A 21,632-nucleotide genomic window follows, 5' to 3' on the forward strand; every position below is an offset into this window, starting at 1 on the left:
TATTCGTGAAAGTACAAACACAGTGATTTGGTCTTATTCGGTAGGTCACATTCGAGGAAAAGAGGACGGGATTGTGGTTACGACAATTGGAACATATCCGTCGTCAGCTGTGAAACAGATATTACAAAAAGTTTTTTTTCTTCAACTTAGTGCGAGGCATATCAGAGAATGCAATTTATAAAAATAAAAGATTGATATTCGTATATGTTCAAATGATCATACACGCTAAAAAATTTTAAAAAATATTAAGTAATGACAAAACCATATTTAGTTATGACAAAACCATATTAAGTAATATCAAACAGCATTAAGTAATGTCAAAACCATATTATGTTAAAACAAAATATCAAAAATATCAAGTAATAATTAAACCACATAACGTAATATCTGACAGATACCACATAAGAAAGCTGTGGCGTTCCATATATATATACGTTTAGTCCGTATTCTACTTCGTCAAAAGTATCTCCCCATTAGGGACATCAAAAGATCAATGGGGTGGGGTGGGGGGGGGAGGGGGTTAAAATTGCTGCAAGTTTTGTTTATCCAAAATCGATTTTACATATATCCATATTGGTCAATCAATTTTTCCCAAATTAAGTTAAGAGGGGGGGGGGGGTCAGTGAAAAAACTATTTGAATTAAGTTTTGTATCCTACATTGAACTTTTGATGTCGTCCCTTACGCCACCTAATTTTATTAATCGTGAAAATGGAAGCCATTTTAGGGATTACGCGCTGTCATTTAGCTCTTGATAAATTTATCCACATACCTTCATTACGATTCTTACATGACAGTATATTTTAAAAGACAAATGTATCTACTATCTATTAAGCATCATTTAATGTACTTGTAGGCCTTTTGTCAGCTTAAAACAATTTTCTGATCGGTTGTCAGGGGGGGTTTTCGAAAGTTATAAAAATACTAAAAAAAGTCTAATTAAATATTTCGTGGAAGGGCAGACTAAATATTTTCAGAGGTTGAAGACTTATTACCCTAGATACCACAAACAAATAATTAAATATTTTTGAAGTTATGCCTTTTTAAGATCCACTTGTAAAGTCTGTCGTCAAGTACTTTTAGTAAAAAATTTGTTATTCAAACACACCTACTCTGTTATTATGACTCATTAGAAAGGTATTTCACTTGACCCATGTATTACATTTTTTAATACTGTGATTTTTTAATGTTATTATATCAACCTGTAGCCTAAATATAAAAATAATAGAATCTGAAGCGAGATGATGTATCAAATATGTTTGCTTTATACGTTTTCAAGACAAAACAGTCAACTCAAACACGCCCGAACATGAAAAGATGTACTCGACATTCTCTTTTTGATGAGATTATTGCCCATTTTTAGGATTTTTTCACAACAAACTGTCGCAGAGATGCAAATTAAAGCATTAAAAGATTATGCTTTTATCTTTGTGTAGAATTTTTTCAGCGGAATTTATGCTTATGCACAAAAAAGATCCTCATGAATTTGTACGTACCCGTGACAATCGACTGTTTTGTGAAAATTTGTCTTTAACTTAAAAGTTTACAAATATCTCGAAGTACCATACTATAATTTAAGTAAAAACACGTATATAAGATGCAAAATATCCTAAATTATGCACCTACAATAAACTTTCAAAGCCCATAAAAACAGATGTAAACAATTCAAATATACCAACTTGGCCTTTTTTACCTTCTCTAATAAAGAGTTCCATTTCTTTTGTTTAATTTCAACTGGATATCAGCCTGCATTTAAGTATTTTATATATCAAATATGAGAATTTGAGTTAAATCGGTGAACATAAATTTGGTAGCCGATGCCCCTTTAAAGTCATATGTAACGAGTTTCTTGTAATGATAACGGGAAGGGACTTATCAAGTTGAACCCAGTGGCGTAGCTAGGCCATTTGTAAGTGTACGCCCGATACTCGGCGCGGTGTCTGAGGGACCAAAGCGTGTCCAGGGCAGAGAACCTCCTGGTAGGGGTTGATGGGGTGAAGCCCCAGATACTCGCGTTAACGAGAAAAAGATACCATTTCTGTCATTAAAAATTCATCAATAGCTGAATATTTAGAGTCTAGTTTATTTATTTTTTATGTTTTATTTATTCATTGTGTTGATTTTGAATCCAATGATCATTTGTCTTAGAGAAAAATGTCCAAACCAGTTACTTAAAATATGTTTAAAAGGAGATGTGGGATCTACAAATAACAAGATAATAAAACAAAGCAAGTCTCCATTTCAATGTTGTTGTTCTTTTAATTATTTTCACCCTTTTTTATGCGCAAATTCTGTAAATAGACACATGAAATAAATAATTTTCATAGATTTTCAGGTGAAATATAAAATTCGTAAAGAGTTCCGTGGAACCCTATGTCTCGCCTGGGATTACTTCTGTCATTGTAAAAGTGTAATGTTGACTATAAAAAGTTATCTATTGATCAGTGAAATACAGGATTTAAGACAAAAAACTTTATCTTGAAGATAAGCTTATTTTCAAGGTTCATAACAATCTATGAAGATTTACAAATTTATCATGTAAAAACAGACCATCTGTTAATTGTAAAAAAAATAAGTCAGTAAAATACTGAAAAATAAAAAAAATAAAAAATAAAAATTATCTCTTTTAAAATCATTAGAAATCTTCTATCAAATATTCATAAAATTCCATGAAAGTTTGACAAAGTAATTGATGTGTAACAATTAACCTCAAAATGTATAGATCTACTTATTAACTACAAAAAAACAAAGTCCTTTTATTAGTAAAATACGGAAAATAAAAAAAATATATATTTTCATCATGCTCTGGATACTGACTTTTGATCATAAAAAGTTTGTGTCCAACCATGGAAGTATTATATTGACAAAGTAATTGATGTCCGAAAAACACTTTAACCTTGTACGGCATCTAAATATTAACTGTAAACAAAAACTAAGTCCTTTTAGTCGACCGTGCGAGACCCTCATTGGTAGTCAAGGTCGTTAAACACCCCCTAGTAGTAAAATATCGTTGACATAACACTAGTGGTTCCCCATAAACAAACGTATCATAAACTAATGCATGTAAACCAAGCAAACGTTTCAAAATCAATAGACCATAACTGAGGGGGCGGGGCCAAATAATCGGTAAACGGACAGAAAGTCACAGGACATAAAGTCACAAATTTGATAGGACAAAAAGTCACAGGACAAAAAGACACAAATAGTTTGTTGACAATTGTTTAAATATATAAGAGAAAGATCTTGAAATATTTTCTTTTTATTACATATATTCATTTTTAAGTTTAGGAAATTATTAATAAGCCTTGATAAATGAAAATTTATTAAATTTTATCGTGCAAAGGATATATTTCTTGGCACCATGAAGCCATTTAAGGATAAAGCCTCTTTGACATTTTGTTTTCATAGCAATTATTTGATCATTATTAATATTTATTAAATAAATTTTAATTACAAAGTTGCTTCATAAATAATAGTTTAAGAAAAAAACCAAAATATTTCTTTTTAAATTAGTTTTTTCTTGTTCAAAGAAAAATAATCTCAAAACTGAATTGTGACTTTTTGTCCTGTGACTTTTTGTCCGTGACTTTTTGTCCGTTACTTTTTGTCCAGTGACTTTCTGTCCTACATTCAAATAATCTCCATGGAAATGAGATGTGCCAATGCTAATACAACTGCATACCAAATATCATTTGCCTACCACAAGGATTTGTATAGTGAGATACACTATACAAATCCTTGCCTACCACTAGTGGTTCCTCATAAAGTGACCTAATTACAAACTTATAAATTGTTGACAACGACGCAGGAAACAACATAACCTATGTCTCACTTTTTGACTCCCGGCGTCAAGGCGAGACAAAAATCAAAAGAAATATTCATAAAATTTTGCTCTGAATACTGTCTTAAATTTGGTCATAAAAATATTCTGTCTAACTTCCGTAGAACTCGAAGAATGTCTGACAAAGTTATTGATAAAATCAAAAATAACTTTAACAACAGACTGAACCTAAATGTTGACGACACCGACGGAATCTAGGAACGCTAAGCCACGGTTTCGTTTTCGCGACATAAATGTCGCAGGCTCGTCAAAAATGCAAACCACATATCGAATGAATTGCTTTAAACAATAGGAAACTGAGTAGAATTCACAGGAGATTCAGATTTTGACAGAAAATGAACAAATAATGTAATATGATACAATTTCATTAAACAGTAAATTTCGCAACTTTTAAAATTTATTATTGAAGAAAGAATAACAAGGCTCGTGTGGTTTAAGCTTTTTTTTTATTTGTTTAGATTAAATTATTTTTTCTCCTAAATTCATGTGTACGCCCGGGCGTTTTGACGTAAACGTAGCTACGCGCCTGCAGAAGCAGAACAGTTTCACAATAATGAAATGGGACCATCAAAAGATTGAATTACTCCACCTTTTTGTCATTACCTGCACAACAGCTGAAAAAAATATACCAAGATTCCAATATTTTATTTTATTTTCAACAGATTTGGTGTGTTACCATTTGTTTTAGTTGTGTTTATTTTTAGTTTTTTTTATCCCTATTTTTAAGGAGTATTTTATCCCTTTGTTTTATTTATCGAAATGTCGACCATGCTTGTTGGTAGCCATACCGGTTCATTGTGTACTTAATATGTCTTACTTAAGCGTTAAAATCGTGTGCAGATAATCAGAAATTTCATTAGAAAAATTAAAAAGGTTTCCGCTATTTATTGCAATGTTTAACATACGTTTTTTCCTGAACTCCTACGAACCAGGTTTTTTGTTGTTATCAAATTGTTTATTTCGCGTATACTTCCTTCACGAAATACATATACCCAGTGATTTACTTAACGGATGAATGATTTTATTATCAAGTTTTATTTTTAAGCACCTTAACATTATTTATTTTTCATTAAAGAAAGGTACATGAACCATGTTATAATGTACGTCACTTAAGCTTTATTTTAAGAACACTATGATTGGCTTAAGATCTATGTTTCGTTAGCCAATAGTCAGCTTTTTTCTAAAGGCTGTTTCTTTTGTGCTTTTTTAATTTTCTGTAACAAATTTTCTATGTCCTGGTGACAGACACTATAAAAATGAAAGCTGGGATATATGAAACCAAAGAAGAAGTACAGACACTGCAACCATGAAGTAAGATAGTGAAACCTTTATTTTAGAACAATTTGTTAGTCGTTTAAGAGTCCAGCGTCTAAATGAATGTTTATTTTTGCATTCGCACTTTTTAATATTGAATTTTGAAGAGCATTATTTTAATCGAATTTTTTTTTACTGAAAAGATTTATGACTAATGTAAAAATTAAAGTTTTAAACTTAATTTTCAGAGATGAAATGTTTGTGTTAAATTTTTCGGACAAGCTGTATTTTAAAATGTTCATTTACTTATGTCTATTATTTATTAAGTAAACTTAACCAGGTGGAGCGCATACCTTTTTTCAATGTCCATCTACTGCAAATTAACATAGAACAATCAATAAATGAGACATAACAAAATCTTTTTATTTTGTTTGTTGTACAAAATGTATATAATTATTTGCATTTAACAACTCTTGTATTTTCTTTATTATTGTGTGTTTCTGAAATCTATGATTCTGTTTTTTTTTCAATTAATGAATTTAATTTTATAAACAAAATCTCAAGTATATCGTAAACAGAAATAGATAACTAAATACCAAAATATCTTAATTTTAAGTTCACATAAATTGCAAGAAGGTTCGGGGGCCTTTAGTACAGTGTTTGTCGTTGGTTCATGTCTGTCACATTTGTTTTTCGTAATTGTTTTGTTATAGATAAGGCCGTTAGTTTTCTCGTTTGAATTCTTCATGTCGGGGCCATTTATAGCCGACTATAATGTACGGGTTTTCTCGTTGTTGAAAGCCGTTTGTGGCCTAAAGGCTATAATTGTTTACTACCACTTCATTTCAACTCTGGTGGATAATTGCCTCATTGGCAATTATACCACATCTCCTCATTTGTATATCAATTACGTTAACTATTTCATGTTATTTTAATTAACACATCATGCTATACTTGTATACGAACCAAACAAACTTCGTATAATGTAAAACGCATTAAAGTTATTGTTGGCAACTGGGGCAATAACCAATTAAAATAGTTACCTCCGACTTGGAGCAACTAGTTGGTCTTCTATTTTTTTTTCGACTAAGAATATATGGGCTGCTCAATTAATTTTATTTCTTATTTACCAGCCTTTAAATGCTGAAATATCGCGGTTGTCTAAGTGAATAATCACGTTATGGTATTTTTGGGAACCTCAACGTTTTATCAATTAGAAAAATCCTTATTTGTTTTTTTTAAAAAAGGAGCAAAATTTAAACAAAGAAGCAGTGAATTTAATTGATATATTAATGTTTTCATTCATTCATTTATCTATTTATTTATAATTATTTATACTTTCATTCATACATGTTTGTGTTAATTAAGAATTTGAAAAGATTTATATAATATGTTATACATTATGTCCATGAAATTAGGGGGGGGGGGGGGGGGGGGGGGGGTAATATAGTTTCAGTTTTCAATTTATTCTTAAGATCTAATACATGTTTCCACTGAAATAATTTTCAATATAAGAACAAGACATCAGATGGAAAAATAGATTAAGATAGATAAATATCTTCTTTCAAAGATCATCCTTGTCTGAATTCCGGATTCAATCGGTTTTAATTAGTCGAGCAAGAAATGAACACAACATCTTTTTTATGATAATTTTTTTTTACCAATTAAAACATGCAGGGTATTTTTTTTTTTTTTTTTTTGCATTTTGTTTGCTACACCTTTAAAACTGCACACAATTTTATTAAGTAGACTCTATTATTCAAATTAAACTGTTTTCCTAATTTGATCACAATTGAAGACGAGGGAAATTAGGCATGCCGCTAGAAAGGAATATAAATATTTCAATAACATATATACCATATTTAAAAATACAATTGAAAGTTATTATCTGATTATAGATGATCGTGTTTGGTTGTACTTTGTGCCACCTATTTTCACGGTAAAGTTAAACAAGGTTCTCTCGTTCTTAGTCTCCTGTTGGATTTCACGTGACTCAATAAAGATATCTTTCGATCAATAAGTGAGAAAAGGTTTTTTTTAAGAGAGAGGGGGGGGTCTAGTTACCATTTAAACAAGCGATTACTGTCATTAACATGGTATTTCTGAACTCAGTATAATTATCATTTAAATGGTATTTCTAAACTCAGTATATTTGTCATTTACTATAGTAAATGGTATTTCTAAACTCAGTATAATAATGTACTATTATAATTATTAATTGAAAAACAATATATGTACCACAGGATAGCTACAGTGTGTATAGTGTTTCTGGTATCGGTAAGTGCTCGACAGGAGAGTAAAGAGTTGGATTTGGAAAGCTTGCAAGGTGCCATAAAAAACAGTCCACTTTTTAGTGGAGGATTAAAGGATACTCTGAAGATAGAGGGAGAACAAAGTAAATTTAAGTTACCAAGCGTCGAGACTATAAAAATATTAACAGAAGAAGCAATTGCCAACTTCAACAAAACTGAGCAAGAACATAAACAGTTCTTTGAAAAAAGTAAGTATGATTAATTAAAAATCTTTTCGATTTTCGATGTAAGTAAAAATAAATCTTATTAGACAGTCTTGACATCGCTTATTCATTGTACCGGTACTCTGTAATATGGTAGTCGGTCGCCACGTTGGATCGCAAATGACAGCAAATGATCGGTCCGGATTTTAAATAAATAAGAAATATTGATGCAGGAATTAAATTTAATTGTGACACTTTTCATAAAAATGAATACATTTTTTTATATTTAACACCTTTTTACATCATATTACACAAATTTAAACCAGAAAATGTAAGATTGATTCAAAATTTGAAAACTGCTTTAAAAGGGGAGATGACATAAATAATTAAGTTTTTAACCAGTAATGAGGTGTAATTCTATCTATTTTATTATATAGCAGAAAACAAGTCCAGTTACCAGATCTTTTTTTTTATTTTCTGAAAGCATTTTATAAGAGCTATATTTTCATTTAATTTTTTTTTCTCAAAATTCTGTCATTTAGTATTCGTTCTATTCATATAATCATGCTTTCTCTTGTATAATTCATACAAAATATGTCAATTTCGCACAACCTATAGCTTGAAAACATTAATGACCTAGACTTTTTTTATTATATTTTTGTAAATAAAACGATATAAACTACATTTATGCGAAATATGAAAAGGTTTTATATTTTTTTGTGTAAACGTGAAAACGTGCGAGAGTAATAAAGAAATTTCATAAGAAAGTTATTTTTGCCACCTAATTACATTATTCGTTACCGAGCCTAGGACTAAGTAATGACAACAGTTGCAACCTGACGATAACAGGACAGTGTATAAGGTTTCTGTAAGAAAACTTGACAAAGAAAGGTGAAAGTTGATATTGAAATGGACAAAAACGACGGATGAGAAGCATAAATAAATTCCAAACCACAATTGAAAAGAAAATTAGATATGAGAAAATGTTTCGAGAGAAATGTGTATTTGAAATTTTTTTTTTTTTTAAATCTTTGCATTGCAAACACGGCACTATATGCATACAGCATAAGGCAATCACTGGTTAAGAATTGATTAAAAACAATATGATGCAAACATCCATTATACGATATCATTAATTATGCTGTATTTTAATGATATTCTTAAACAAATATATCTTATATATAATATGTACATTATCAAACTGTATTTAAAATTGCTTGTACAGTCTCTCATAAATCTTTTAAGATTGGCACATACAATGTTAATGTAATGTTTCTTGTTATCTGTTTTATGTACCTGTATGAATATTTTATTGTGTAAATATATGTAATTGTATGTGGTGAAACTATAATAAGATATTGAATCATGAATCTACGATGGGAAATCTTTTAAAATTATGACCTCACAAGACCGTCTCATTAACGGTTTAATGTTAACTTTAATAATCATTTATTATTAAGGATTTTAAAAATTAAGCACGTTCAATTAAATCATAACTTTATCACTAAATAAAATTAAAAAATTATTTTTTGTTGAATATATATCTGATTATAATTATCTTTTGATTTTTTGTGTATGGAAGCTTATAACTGATAATAATGATATATTTAAAAGTTTTTCTTATTGCTACAGAAATTGATAAACCAAATCTTGAGACGCCAATGTTCGGACCTCACTTGCTAACGGATCAAAGATCTTTAGCTTTAAACAAACCTGGGCAGATAATTGCAGAGGTCACAGAAAATATAGTACAAGCTACAAGAGGAAAACAAGAAAGTAAATCTCTGTAAGTTATAATAATTAACCAAAACATTTTGGTAGTCAAAGATTTTATTACTAAACTGGTTAATTGAAATATAACTGATTGAGAAAAAATTTCTTGGAGGCTCATAATAGTACTATTCCAGTCATACTTCTAAGACGAGAACACATATTGATTGCTGGATATAAGTCACATTAATGAAAAGGCCGATAGCATTTTCGAAATATTTAGAAAAAAATTAAGCTAATATTTCCAAATTTCATTGTTATACGATGTTTAATTGTGGAATACAAAGACCGGAAAATCATTTCTTTTTAAATCTGTCTGGCATTTCGTCAATTTATATTTGTTGTTTGTAAAACACGCATTTAACTTGGCACTATTAGCATTTACCGCTATTGCATTGTATTACATCAAAGTTGTTTTTCAACCAAAAATAAAACTGTTTTATGTTTGACCCGTTGTAAAGAAAAAATATGCAATTTTGTATATTATTTGGTCTCTGAATTTGAAAACGAAATTCTAAAACTACTTTCAATCAAACACATCTAAATTTTCTTAATCAATCAATATGACAAAACAAACAAATAAAATTAACATTTGACATCGCCTGTTCAAAATTATAGGAATAACAGTACTAGTATGAGATACCAAAACATATAACAGCAATACCAAAATCGTTTGGAAAAGGCTTGACTTATCAGATATACACAAAGTGAATAAAAAAACTTCTGAAAAACACAAAGCAAAACAAAAAACTTCAGAAATACACAAAGCAAAACAAAAAACTTCAGAATAACTAAATGTACTAATCAAAGAGTACTCGAAGTTAATTAAAACAAATTCAAAGCTAAATTCAACTAAAAACAAACAAAGTTTTCCAAGACTAAAATATCAACCAAAACACATCATACAGATTAATGAAAACAAATATGACGAAAGAGACATAATGAAAAGGATCCATTGGAATTTTGAATGGAAAATTTCGAAAGTGGAGGCTAAAAAAGCTGTTAAAATGCAATATAGTTTTACATCAATTAAATCGATATACTAATGTTATTATTGAAGAAAATAATTTATTAATGAGATCCACTAACATCTGATATCACATGTTCACTGTATGCATTTTTTGAATTACACTCTATCAGAAATAAAGCATCTTTCATTAATACCAAAATCCTGAAATGATTGGAAAATTTAAATCATTGAGAAGCAATCATGGCAACGATTCAAAATATTTCTGATATGGGACTTTTCACTATCATTATTTAATATTTGTTTCCAATCTATTTTAGTCTTCAACTTTAGCTTATTTGTTGTTGATTTTTTTTTTTTTTTTTTTTGTTATATATGTTTTTTTGTTTTTTGTTTTTTGTTTTTTTTTTTGCTTTTTTGTTTAATTTTTAATATAATTTTCATTTAATGATCGTTCTCAATATCTTAATATCTAGGAGTTCCCAAGATAGATTTGAAATATCCAACATAATCCAGGGACTTCGTAGAATTCCGACACTCCCAAGATGTCCATATTCAGCTGCAATCGACTGTTCCTCAGCTGTTGATTTCAGAACTAACGATGGATCCTGTAATAATTTGGCGCATCCTTATTGGGGGAAATCTTTTACACCGCTTGAGAGATATCTTACTCCTGAGTTTGGAGGTAAATTAGTACAACGGCCTCGGTATTTCATGTTATTTCCTTTGATACTTATTCCAGATGTGTGTAAAAACTTGGATATAAATAATAAATGATGAAATTATCTGCAAAACAATCACCATGGTGTATTTAAAATTAGTGAACTGTTGGTACTATAAAGCAAAGCCCTAAAGAAGGGTATGATAAACTCATTATGAACAAAATAATAGAGATAACAGGAAGTATCCAGATTGTTGGACAGTACAACAGATCACACCAACCGACAACTAGCCATTCATAAAGACAAAACAAAATCAACAACTAACGCATGGTCCAGATAGTCTGAATTGGTACAGGCACAACTTTTGGGGTTAATCCAGTTTTACATGTGCTCACACACGTACAAGTTTGCCGTGATCGCCGTCCGTGCTGAAACTTTATATCTATATTTTCCAAGCAAGCTTCAAATATTAAAATATATAAACACGTTGCTTGAAATCATCTTAAATACTGCAGCTGATATAAATAATGCAGAGAAGCAAATTAGTTATGGCTATAGTAGTCAGCAGCTACGATAATTGTTTTAATGTTACTGTCAAGCTCATATTGTTTCTAATATTTATTATTCTTGTTTCGTAATGTCCGTTTATATAGTTCTGAATATGTAAAGTCGTGATAATATTGATCTACAAATATAAAGACTATTTGTTTGGCATTTGTAGTCTTTTTGGGTACTTTCTGTTCACCTCATCTTTATCTAAACTTTCGAGGTGATATTTAGAAGTGTATTAATTAAACGGAAACCTGTCCATCTACACAACATAAGCAGACAAAAGACATTAAATGTTCGTCAACACTTGCAGCATATTGATACATATGGACACATTAACGTTTACAGCGTATAAAGTTATAAAACTAAATTTACCTATCTAATAATCTTTACGTGTATTTAGGTGCAGGAACAAACTTGCCAAGAGCAAATGGAGTATCCGGTGCTTTACCAGGAGCTAGAGAAATCAGCACAATTGTACACACAGCCAGTGTTGCTCCTGATCACCTTACCCCCTCATTAAGTTACTTTGTGATGCAGTTTGGGCAGTTTCTGGATCATGACATTACAAAGACAGCAATATCAAAAGGTAAGAATCGGGAAACTGGTATATATTAGTTATTAGTAAGTTATTTGGTAGATATGGTTTTTGTCCTAAGAATGTAATCAAAACTAGTGCTAATCTTAAACTATTAGCTGAAAAAGGTTCTGTCAATTCAATATCCGGAAATACTACGATTCAAGGTACTGATAATAAATTGTAGTTTGTTTATGTCCAGTGACTATAGGTAAAGGCTATAGTGCGCGACAAGAAATATTGAAACTCACGCAAAGATATCGACGACGCTTGTCTTTTTAGTAGTTTGGGAGGATCTGTACGTCTTCAACTTCTCCATAACGGTTTGTTATTTGTTACACGCAGCCAGTGCTGGTTGCTATTGGATTTAAATGTTGTAACATTTTTATTTATGAAACACATATTCCTGTCCTTGAGATCATCTGTTCTTATATATATCTAATATTATTTAAAGGTTATCAAGACAGTAACATACAATGTTGTGGAAACCCTTTACGAAGGTAAGAAGAGTGTACATTCGTGTCTGAACTGTTCTTGTTTTATACAAACACTAAATGGCATTGTTAACACCTTCATTATTAGACCTTGTGACGATTAAAGTATTTCTAAATAGTATCAGGAAACAAAAGAATTGAATCAAAATATCAGGCAATTTTAAAAATTAGGTTGGGGTCATCTGACTCATATCTAACAGAACTCAAATATAGGACTGTTCCAGACACGTGTTCTTTGTTTGGTTAGTTTTATTTCTTTGATATGCCAGATATCAATAGCAAATTGTCAATCATAAATATAGAAATAGTAAAATCAGACCAAATAGATATAAGAAGATGTGGTATGAGTGCCAATGAGACAACTCTCCATCCAAGTCAAAATAAGCTTATTTCATTTCCATGGTAATTTCAACATGACACTATTTTTCCATTAACTTTTCATTAATTAAAATATAGGGATTTAATACAGTGTTATCAACAATTTTGTAGGGGCTGTTTTCCTATTAATGTACCTCTAGGCGATCCATTTTACATGGGGAATGTAGACTGTCTAAACTTTGTTAGATCAACTGCAACCCCAAATTTGGATTGCTCATTTGGTGAGTAGTAGATATCATTATGGTGTAATTCTACTTTTTTTGAACTTAAAACAGTAAGGGTATAGTTTTTCTCTCCAGGTAGATACATGCATTTGGTATAAACGTATACGGTACTGAATAAATGCAAGCTGTCGATTTAAGAGTGCACAACGCATGTTTCCACCATCAAACTCACTGGAGACTCACAGTTTTGGAAGCTAATTCATATAACATTTAACAATATCAAAACCAAAAAGAGTTTCAACAGGAGGGATTAAATCGTCTTGTATAAATTTGTGTAGGGAAGTTACAACCTTAGTTTTAGTACTATAATATGATTTAAATGCTGAAACTTTATAATCAAAATATATCATTTAAATTCTGTCAGAGGCGAAGCGCTGGTAATTGTTCAACTTTCAACAGTAACTTATAGACCAAAAGTTTTGGAAGACAGCACAAAAATACTTAAGGGGATCAAAACCAAAAATTAAGGTCTTTTAATAATCAGAATATCTAACGTGAACATTAAAAACGTATTAACAAAACTACCGATCTCCAAGGTAAATTCAAAAAGGGGAAATCCATAAAACATGACAAAATCAAATACTCGACCATATGTACAAACGAAACGAAAAAACTGTCATATCCCTGACTTGGTACAGGCATTTTCCGAAGAAAATGGTGGGTTAAACTTTAACTGAGAGTTGCAATTTCTAACATATATTTAAACCTATAATTTTTAAAACCTCTATTAATCTTTAATAAAGTTTAATACTTTGATTTCAGATTATCGTCAACAATTAAACGAATTAACCCATTATATTGATGGGTCCAGTGTTTACGGATCAAATGATGATGAATTAGCTCAACTGAGAGACGGAACGACAGGTAATGTTAATATTATTTAACAAACAGATCATCACTATGCAATTTTGGCTGAACTTCTTTAGTCTTTGCTAAGTTTATTAACGACTTGTCTAGGGTCAAAACGTTTTATATATACTAGTATGTGGACCTTGCTTTTCATTGAGGACTGTAAGACGATCTCTTAATCACAATATCTCCTTTTTTTTTAAATTTTAACCGTGCAATTCAGTTGTTGTCTTATTGGCGTGTATCCCACGTTTTCTTCATGTTTCAATCAGGTCAATAAAAGGTCAAACAAAGATTTTTCAAAATTAAGAACTACAGACAATAAACTTATCAAGGGATGTATATTTTCAGTTCATAAATTGTATAATTCTTCATCAACTAAGAAAATAAGTTTACAACTTCACTGGAAAATGTGACTTGAGACTTTTGAGGGTTCGATATAAAATGTCATTTTGGTGTATCCTCTTCTCTGTTATTTTCGGTTTTTCAAATATGTGTATTTGGTACTGACCAAACCTGATAAAGGTTGTTTCATGTACTGAAACTGTTATCATACGGATTTTATTTTGGTTTGTTGTTTTTTTAACGAAACACCAGTTAGCATGGTTATTCAGTATTAGTCATTCAACTCAAACTGGTAATATTTTGCTTTAAAGGACTTGACACGCAATGTTAACATTTTCAACATCTTGATTACATTAGGACAAGTTCTGAAAAATATTTGTGTTTATTCGAATATCAATGTTAAATCTATCAAGCATGCCAAAAAGGATAATTTCTATATTTGACTAAAACTAAACTATATTTTGAAATTACACTTATTGGCGAAGTAACTATTATTTTTCATTGAATAAAAATTTATTGTTCCCTGTAGTGTATAACGTAAATAAATACAAGCGTGTAATATTCTCCGATATTCAGCAAATGCAATCACCATGTTTTATACTGGACTGCAATATTGTTATAATACAATTTAAAAACTTGTTCAATATAAAATTATATGTAGGATTAATAAGATAAATGACACCTTCAAATATTTATTTTTATTTTTTACAGCAAAGATGAAAACTTCTACCGGAAATAAATTGCCATTAGATATACCAAATGATTCCGGTTGTGATTTGTCTCTAAATCAATGCTTTCTAGCAGGTTTGTTTGACATAAAAAATTTTTTTTTTTAAATTTGTTATATTTAAATATTTAAAAATCTATGCGTGCCAAGAAAATTTTAAAATGTAGAGAGTTCCAAAATGTCATAATACATAGCTCACAAACATACATAAAAAGAGACGGGACATTTAAAACTCATAAGTCGAAGAAATGCTGACAATGCCATGCCAAAATACGAAAGACGACAAAAGACAATCAAGTCCACAAAACAGCACATATAAAAGTAACGACTGAGCAACAGGAACCCAATCAAAACCTGGGGTCGATCTCAGGTGCTCCGGAAAGGTAAGCAGATCCTGCTCTACTAGTGGCACTGTTTTGTTACTCCTGGTAAGTACAGATTTGATGATAAGTCTCATACGGTGATAACACGACCTAGAGGGGAAGGATGCGATTGTTGTTACGACAACTGTAACCTATGCTTGGTCATCTGTGACATAGGGGAAGGATACGATTGTTGTTACGACAACTGTAACCTATGCTTGGTCATCTGTGACACAGATATTCTATAAAGGGTCAACCATTGCGTGATGGTGTCCGTAAAGCTATCGAAGGGATGACACAAACTTTTTACTTTAAACCATTGTTTCAATAGTTCACTTGCCATCAGCAACCCTCTAGCATTATGGGAAATGCAAGCTCTGGAATATCTTATCAACTGGGAGATATATGCTCCATATGCAGGCCTTGATGGCATGTTGCTTAATAGAAATTGAAAGTTTACAAATGGGGTGCTGAAAAATTTGACGATATTCAATAAAAAAAAATTTAAAAACGAAACAAATACAACCGCATCGCATATGTAAACAATCACATTTCTTTGAAGTTTCATTTCCAAGACGCGGAAAACCACACGCTGTTGGTAAACATAGAACTAGATGATGCATCCCGCTAAGTATCCAGTACTTCGATATAAGCATGATGAAAATTATTTTCACTGTAAATCTTAATTGATGAATTATATAATTAAAAAGGAACTAAGTTTGCTACTCCCACAGAATAGGCCAAAGCATTAAAGGAAGTCTTATTTTTTAGATCGATTTCAAATTTGCAGATAATGTATTGAAATCCGTAAGATCAAGAAATATATATCAATTACACAAGATGTGGAATGTCATGACGTCACGATTTCGCCATAATTTTAGACTTTTTCATGAAAATAAAATAAATTCTGAATTAATGCAGTTTTCTATAAATATTTCCTTTGTGGAAACATTGTGCTCACTCAAAAAAAAACTAAATAGTTTTAGAGATGCTTCGTTATAGCTATTCATTTAATCTCACCAAACATTAAGTTGTTTCTCTAGGTGCACAAGTTTTTCCAATCCAAAAAATACTTAAAAGTAGATCGAAAAGAAGGAAAATAAAAATAAATACAAACGATATAACTGTCGTCTTGGTTTATTGCCATGGTACCTCGTCAAATTGAAATTATTTTCTAAGCACCTTTTACCGTAGCATTGTTAATATAAATTTAAGATCAAATTTGGTAACATTTAAATTTGCTGATTCCCAGTTGATAAGATATTCCAGAGCTTGCATTTTCCATAATGCTAGAGGGTTTCTGATGGCAAGGAAGCTATTGAAACAATGGTTTATGATTTAGTAGACTATAACTTGGTGAAACAGATAAAAGCATAATTGCCCCTACTCCGACCTTATATATTCTTGCCCCGTGGTAGATGCTGATACGAACTTTTTTATTGGCTTCCTTATAAAGGTTATTCCAAAAGCAGAAAGCATGTATCATGTGTGCTGAAATCGATATCAAAGGTCCATTCTTGTGCTTCATTTTATTTCAAGAAATGACAAGCATAAATTGATTTCTTTGATCAAAATGTCACCCTTATTTTTCTGTTCTAATATTTGCAATAATATTGCAGGAGATAAGAGAGCAAACGTAGTACCAGGACTTAGTTCTTTGCACACCATCTGGGTCCGCGAACATAATAGAATCGCCGACTATTTGAAGGCTAACAACCAGTGGACCGATGAGGTTGTTTTCAAAAATGCCAGAAAATTTGTTTCAGCAGAAATTCAGCATATTGTCTACAAAGAATTTTTACCTAAGATTTTACATCCTTTCTTTATGTTTATATTTGGTTTGAATCCGTTGTCTTCCGGATATTTCACTGGATACAATCCAAATGTGAAAGGTATTATCAGAAACGAATTTTCTACAGCGGCATACAGATTTGGACACAGTTTGTTGAGAGATCATTCCTTCTTTAACAGTGACTTACACACATTACACAACCAATTCAACAACCCTGACCTACTGTACCAGCCCCAGGGTATTGAAGGGTGCACAAGGGGACTATACAGTCACACATCTCAAGGAATGGATGAACTTTTGACTCCGGAAATAACTAACAAATTATTCCAGACAGCGCCCTTTAATGGAGGTGATTTGGCAGCTTTTAATATACAAAGAGGTCGTGATCATGGGATACCACCATATAGTAAAATGGTTGAAGCCTGTTTTGGGTCAGGATATGTAGCAACTAACTTCAATCCAGGTGTTTTCGGTGGACTGATATTCCACAGTGCAACTGCAGCAGCGAAACTAAGTTCGGCTTACAGGTACTAGTGACTTTTTTACATTAATTTTATTACACCCTTGCAGATATCCATATAACTTTTTCCCAGGCATTAGTGTAGCCATTTATACTTTCGGGGGGAGGGGAGGGTTTTCAGATGAGACTGAAAAATTTGAAGATTTTTTTTCATTGATTATTTGGAAATAAGTAATTTGTTTCTGAAAAAAATGGAAAAGGGTACAAATAAAACTCAAATTGAAACTAACATTTTTAAACTTCCTTTCTGAAACAAGATTATTTATCGTGCTTTACAGTGACCCCGCAGACATGGATTTATTTACTGCTGGTACTGCAGAAAACAGACTGTCTGGTAGTACACTTGGTCCAACATTCTCATGTATTATAGCATCACAATTCAAAGCCCTGAAGGATGGAGACCGCTTCTTCTACGAGTCAAACGTGGCTAATCCATTTACCACTTCTGAATTGAACAGCATCCGGCAAACTACTATGGCCAGAGTAATTTGTCAGAACACAGATATCACAAGTTTACAGAAAGATGTTTTCTACCGGGAAAACCCTATCACGTAAGTGTCATTATATAATGGTGATTAGACTGCATGGTTCTTTGCATATCCAACATCCGGTTAGTAATTTAAATCTCGTTGCAGCGGGGGACACACCTAAAAGGCTGTTATCCATGGCCTTCCTTTTAGTTGGTCTGCTCTTATGGAGTAAGCACAGACTACTACTATAACACTGTTGTGTTTTTTAATCTGTTAGATAAAAAGTAAAATCACAAAAATTCTGAACTCCGAGGAAAATTCAAAAAGGAAAGTCCCTAATCAAATGGCAAAATCAAAAGCTCAAACACATCAAACTAATGGATAACAACTGTCATATTCCTGACTTGGTACAGGCATTTTCTTATGTAGAAAATGGTGGATTAAACCTGGTTTAAATGACTCTAGATTAAAGGCGAGTATCTTCAAACTATCCGCCTGTGTGACAACGGGAAATGAATCTGAGATGTCTGACATTTTCATTTTGAAATGTGCGCTATCTCCCACTATCGCAGGTAGAAAATAAAGCGTGTTCGATAAATCTTCACACTGTTTTTTTATTTATCTATTTAAATTCAGTCTAACCCTAGAAAATCTATCACACCAAGAATCGTCTAGAAGATTTATGAGAGTATAATTTCATATAGATTCTACAAGTGCATCGAGTCTAATACGATATTTCTTCACTCGAGGGGCTTGGCGATCGTTTAAAATATCTTATCCTTTAACTGTCGAGTGTGGAAAAAAATCGTATTGCACGAGATTCAGAGTTGGAATTAGTGTCTTTAGGGATTTTTTAGACATTTGCATAGCAACCTTATCTTTCATGATAAATATCCAAACAGATGTGTTATTGTACTGTGTAACGTCAGCCAGCATGGTCGCCTTATTTTTTTTACGTGAAATCAAAATAGCAATTTCAGAGGAAAACAAGAAACTTTAACGTCACAATTGAATTATGATCAATGAAGAACTCAGATTAAACGAACCACAAGTTAATTATAAAATAATATTCAACCGGTCAGACAAGGTGTATATCTACTTAGCGTTAGAGAACTTTTTCTACCCCAATGCATGTCTTAAGATTGTTTTACCAAAAATAAACAATAAGTAACACCCCATCCCTTTGTATACCGGTAGCTTACTATACGGTATGAGTTTCTCTCATTGTTTAAGGGTGTACGGTAACCTGCAGTTTGCTCCCTTGTCCTATTGACTTTGGTTGATAGCTGTCTTGTTGGCTGTCATACCATATCTCCTTATTTGCATGTCTTATAATCTTATTTCTTGTAATTTTAGTATCTTCCAAGATCCACATTTTAATTTATATTGTTTGTCTTTTACAGTAACCAGATAGTAAACTGTAATGACATAACAGCTTTACCTCCCTTGAAACTGCCATGCACACCGAAACATGGTGGATGGAGTTCATGGAGAAGAACGAGTTTTTGTATTGAAAGACGATATTGTACAATGCCACGACCAAATGACTGTGGAAATCCTTGTTCTGGAAGAAAAAAAAGAATTACTTGCATCCTGAATCCTGCTACTCGTAAGCCTGCAACTCTACGGCCTTCAAGATCTGAGATATTGGACTTTTAAATTTGCATTTTAACCTTATAATATAAAGGTGATGCTTCTATTGTTTTGTCTGTCCTTTAAAAGGATAAACTTAGTAAAGTTAAATCAAGTAATTTTATGGTTAATTTTTTTTTTCTGTTATGGTGATTTTTAAATAAATACTTCATTTTTAAGTAATAAATTGCCGTTTTCAACTCTACTTGTTCTTTCCTTAAAGACCTTTCTTAAAGACCTTCTTGTAATTTCTGAGCCTATGTTTTACCTGCGGTGATGAAATATTACATGTCAAACATAACCCTTACAGGGTATACTGTATTTATGTTATAAAATAAAGATTGTATCGGTATTATTTTTAGAAAAAAAATCTTATTTTGTGATCTTAGATTTTATATAATAAAGATGTCATGGTTAACATGATACAAAATGATATATCTTAAGATTTTTTAATAACGACCAAATGGTCTGATAGAGGTGGAAACTCTGCCAATAAAACAACATTGGATATTATAGAAAATAAATAGATATCAGAATGTAAGAAAACACCAATATATTCACTGGTGAACATTTATACGAAAATCATAATTTGGATGACAAAAAAAATCAAAATCAAGTAACAAAATAATGATCCTCTACAGCAGAGTACAGAAAACAGAAAGGAGCAACATGAACCTTGTTAAAAATTATGGCTCAAGTAATTTGTTGCAGAAAGATAAGCATTGTCTGCTCTTTTAGTTGGACCTTTCGGCAAACCTCGACAGTTTCTACTTCATTCGGCAAATCTTAGCAGATTCCGCTACCCTAAATCCAAATCTGTCGAGGTTTGCCGAATGTTATGCCTCGTTCACACGTACATTTAATTCGAATTGAATGCCAATCGAATTCGCTAATCGCGTTCACACACTCTTCTTTTTTTAATTCGAATCGAATTCGAATTGGCTAATTCGCATTATCCAATTCGCATTAGAAATGCGCCGTTTTCGTTAATGCGAACTAGTTGATTCGCTTCAATTCGAATTTAACTGTGGACGGTGTGGACAGCTATTGAGGCCGAGTTATCTGGGACTCACAGGAACCGACACGATTTCGAAAAAAAATCGTATAAAATGAAGGAGCATGGATATGTAAGATCCTGGGATACATACAGAACGAAAATAATAATTCTCCGAGTACAATACCTTAAAACAAAACAGCAGAACAATACATCAGGACAAGAAAGAGCAAAATTTGCATACTGTGAGGAGATCGATAAATTCATGAGATATTTCAAATTTGATCCTAGCACCCTCTATAAAAATCAAATGGTTATTCCCTAAAGAAGAAGTTTTTTAAGAAGTGATAAATCTAGGCAAAATTTCAAAGACAAATCGAAAGATTTCTAATTCGTTTAACAATGGTTTGTGCAAAATAACAGGGGAAAATTGTTCTTGGAAAAAAAATAGGAAAACACTAGCCCTACTATTGAAATGAGAAGGAAAAATGATTCCGATAAATGCCATATCAGATCAAGAGAGCAAGTTTGCAGATGTTATTGGCTCTACAATGGTTGTTTTGTTTTGTTTTTAATTATAATCAATTAATTGATAATGCGAATTAATATTTAACGTCGTTCGGACAGTAAAACGAATTCGACGCGCATTGTAATTCGTATTAAAATTTACGTTCGAATGTACAACGTTTCTAATGCGAATTAAACTAATTCGAATTAGTTAATGCGAATCGAATTCGAATTACGTGTGAACTTAGCATTAGTTGAGTCTGT

General features: G+C 31.6%; 1 protein-coding gene across 1 annotated transcript; it reads left to right on the forward strand.

The window, feature by feature from the left end:
• The first annotated feature begins 5,118 nt into the window (after positions 1-5,118).
• LOC127702766 (peroxidasin-like) lies at positions 5,119-20,226 on the forward strand. The gene is made up of 12 exons (XM_052207069.1): positions 5,119-5,151; positions 7,338-7,594; positions 9,182-9,335; positions 10,763-10,971; positions 11,901-12,086; positions 12,529-12,574; positions 13,058-13,167; positions 13,933-14,034; positions 15,076-15,168; positions 17,073-17,772; positions 18,044-18,316; positions 19,639-20,226. Exons 1-12 carry the CDS (start codon positions 5,147-5,149, stop codon positions 19,892-19,894), a joined length of 2,391 nt encoding a protein of 796 aa, XP_052063029.1. The 5' UTR covers positions 5,119-5,146; the 3' UTR covers positions 19,895-20,226.
• Positions 20,227-21,632: the final 1,406 nt, after the last annotated feature.

The sequence above is a fragment of the Mytilus californianus genome, unplaced genomic scaffold (genome assembly GCF_021869535.1).
Source record: "Mytilus californianus isolate M0D057914Y unplaced genomic scaffold, xbMytCali1.0.p SCAF_5, whole genome shotgun sequence".
Classification (NCBI taxonomy): Eukaryota; Metazoa; Mollusca; class Bivalvia; order Mytilida; family Mytilidae; genus Mytilus; species Mytilus californianus.

Coding starts and splice junctions, on each gene's coding strand:
- LOC127702766 (XM_052207069.1), top strand. Junction 12,575..13,057: donor TGTGGAAACCCTTTACGAAG/GTAAGAAGAGTG, acceptor ACAATTTTGTAG/GGGCTGTTTTCCTATTAATG. Junction 17,773..18,043: donor AAACTAAGTTCGGCTTACAG/GTACTAGTGACT, acceptor CGTGCTTTACAG/TGACCCCGCAGACATGGATT.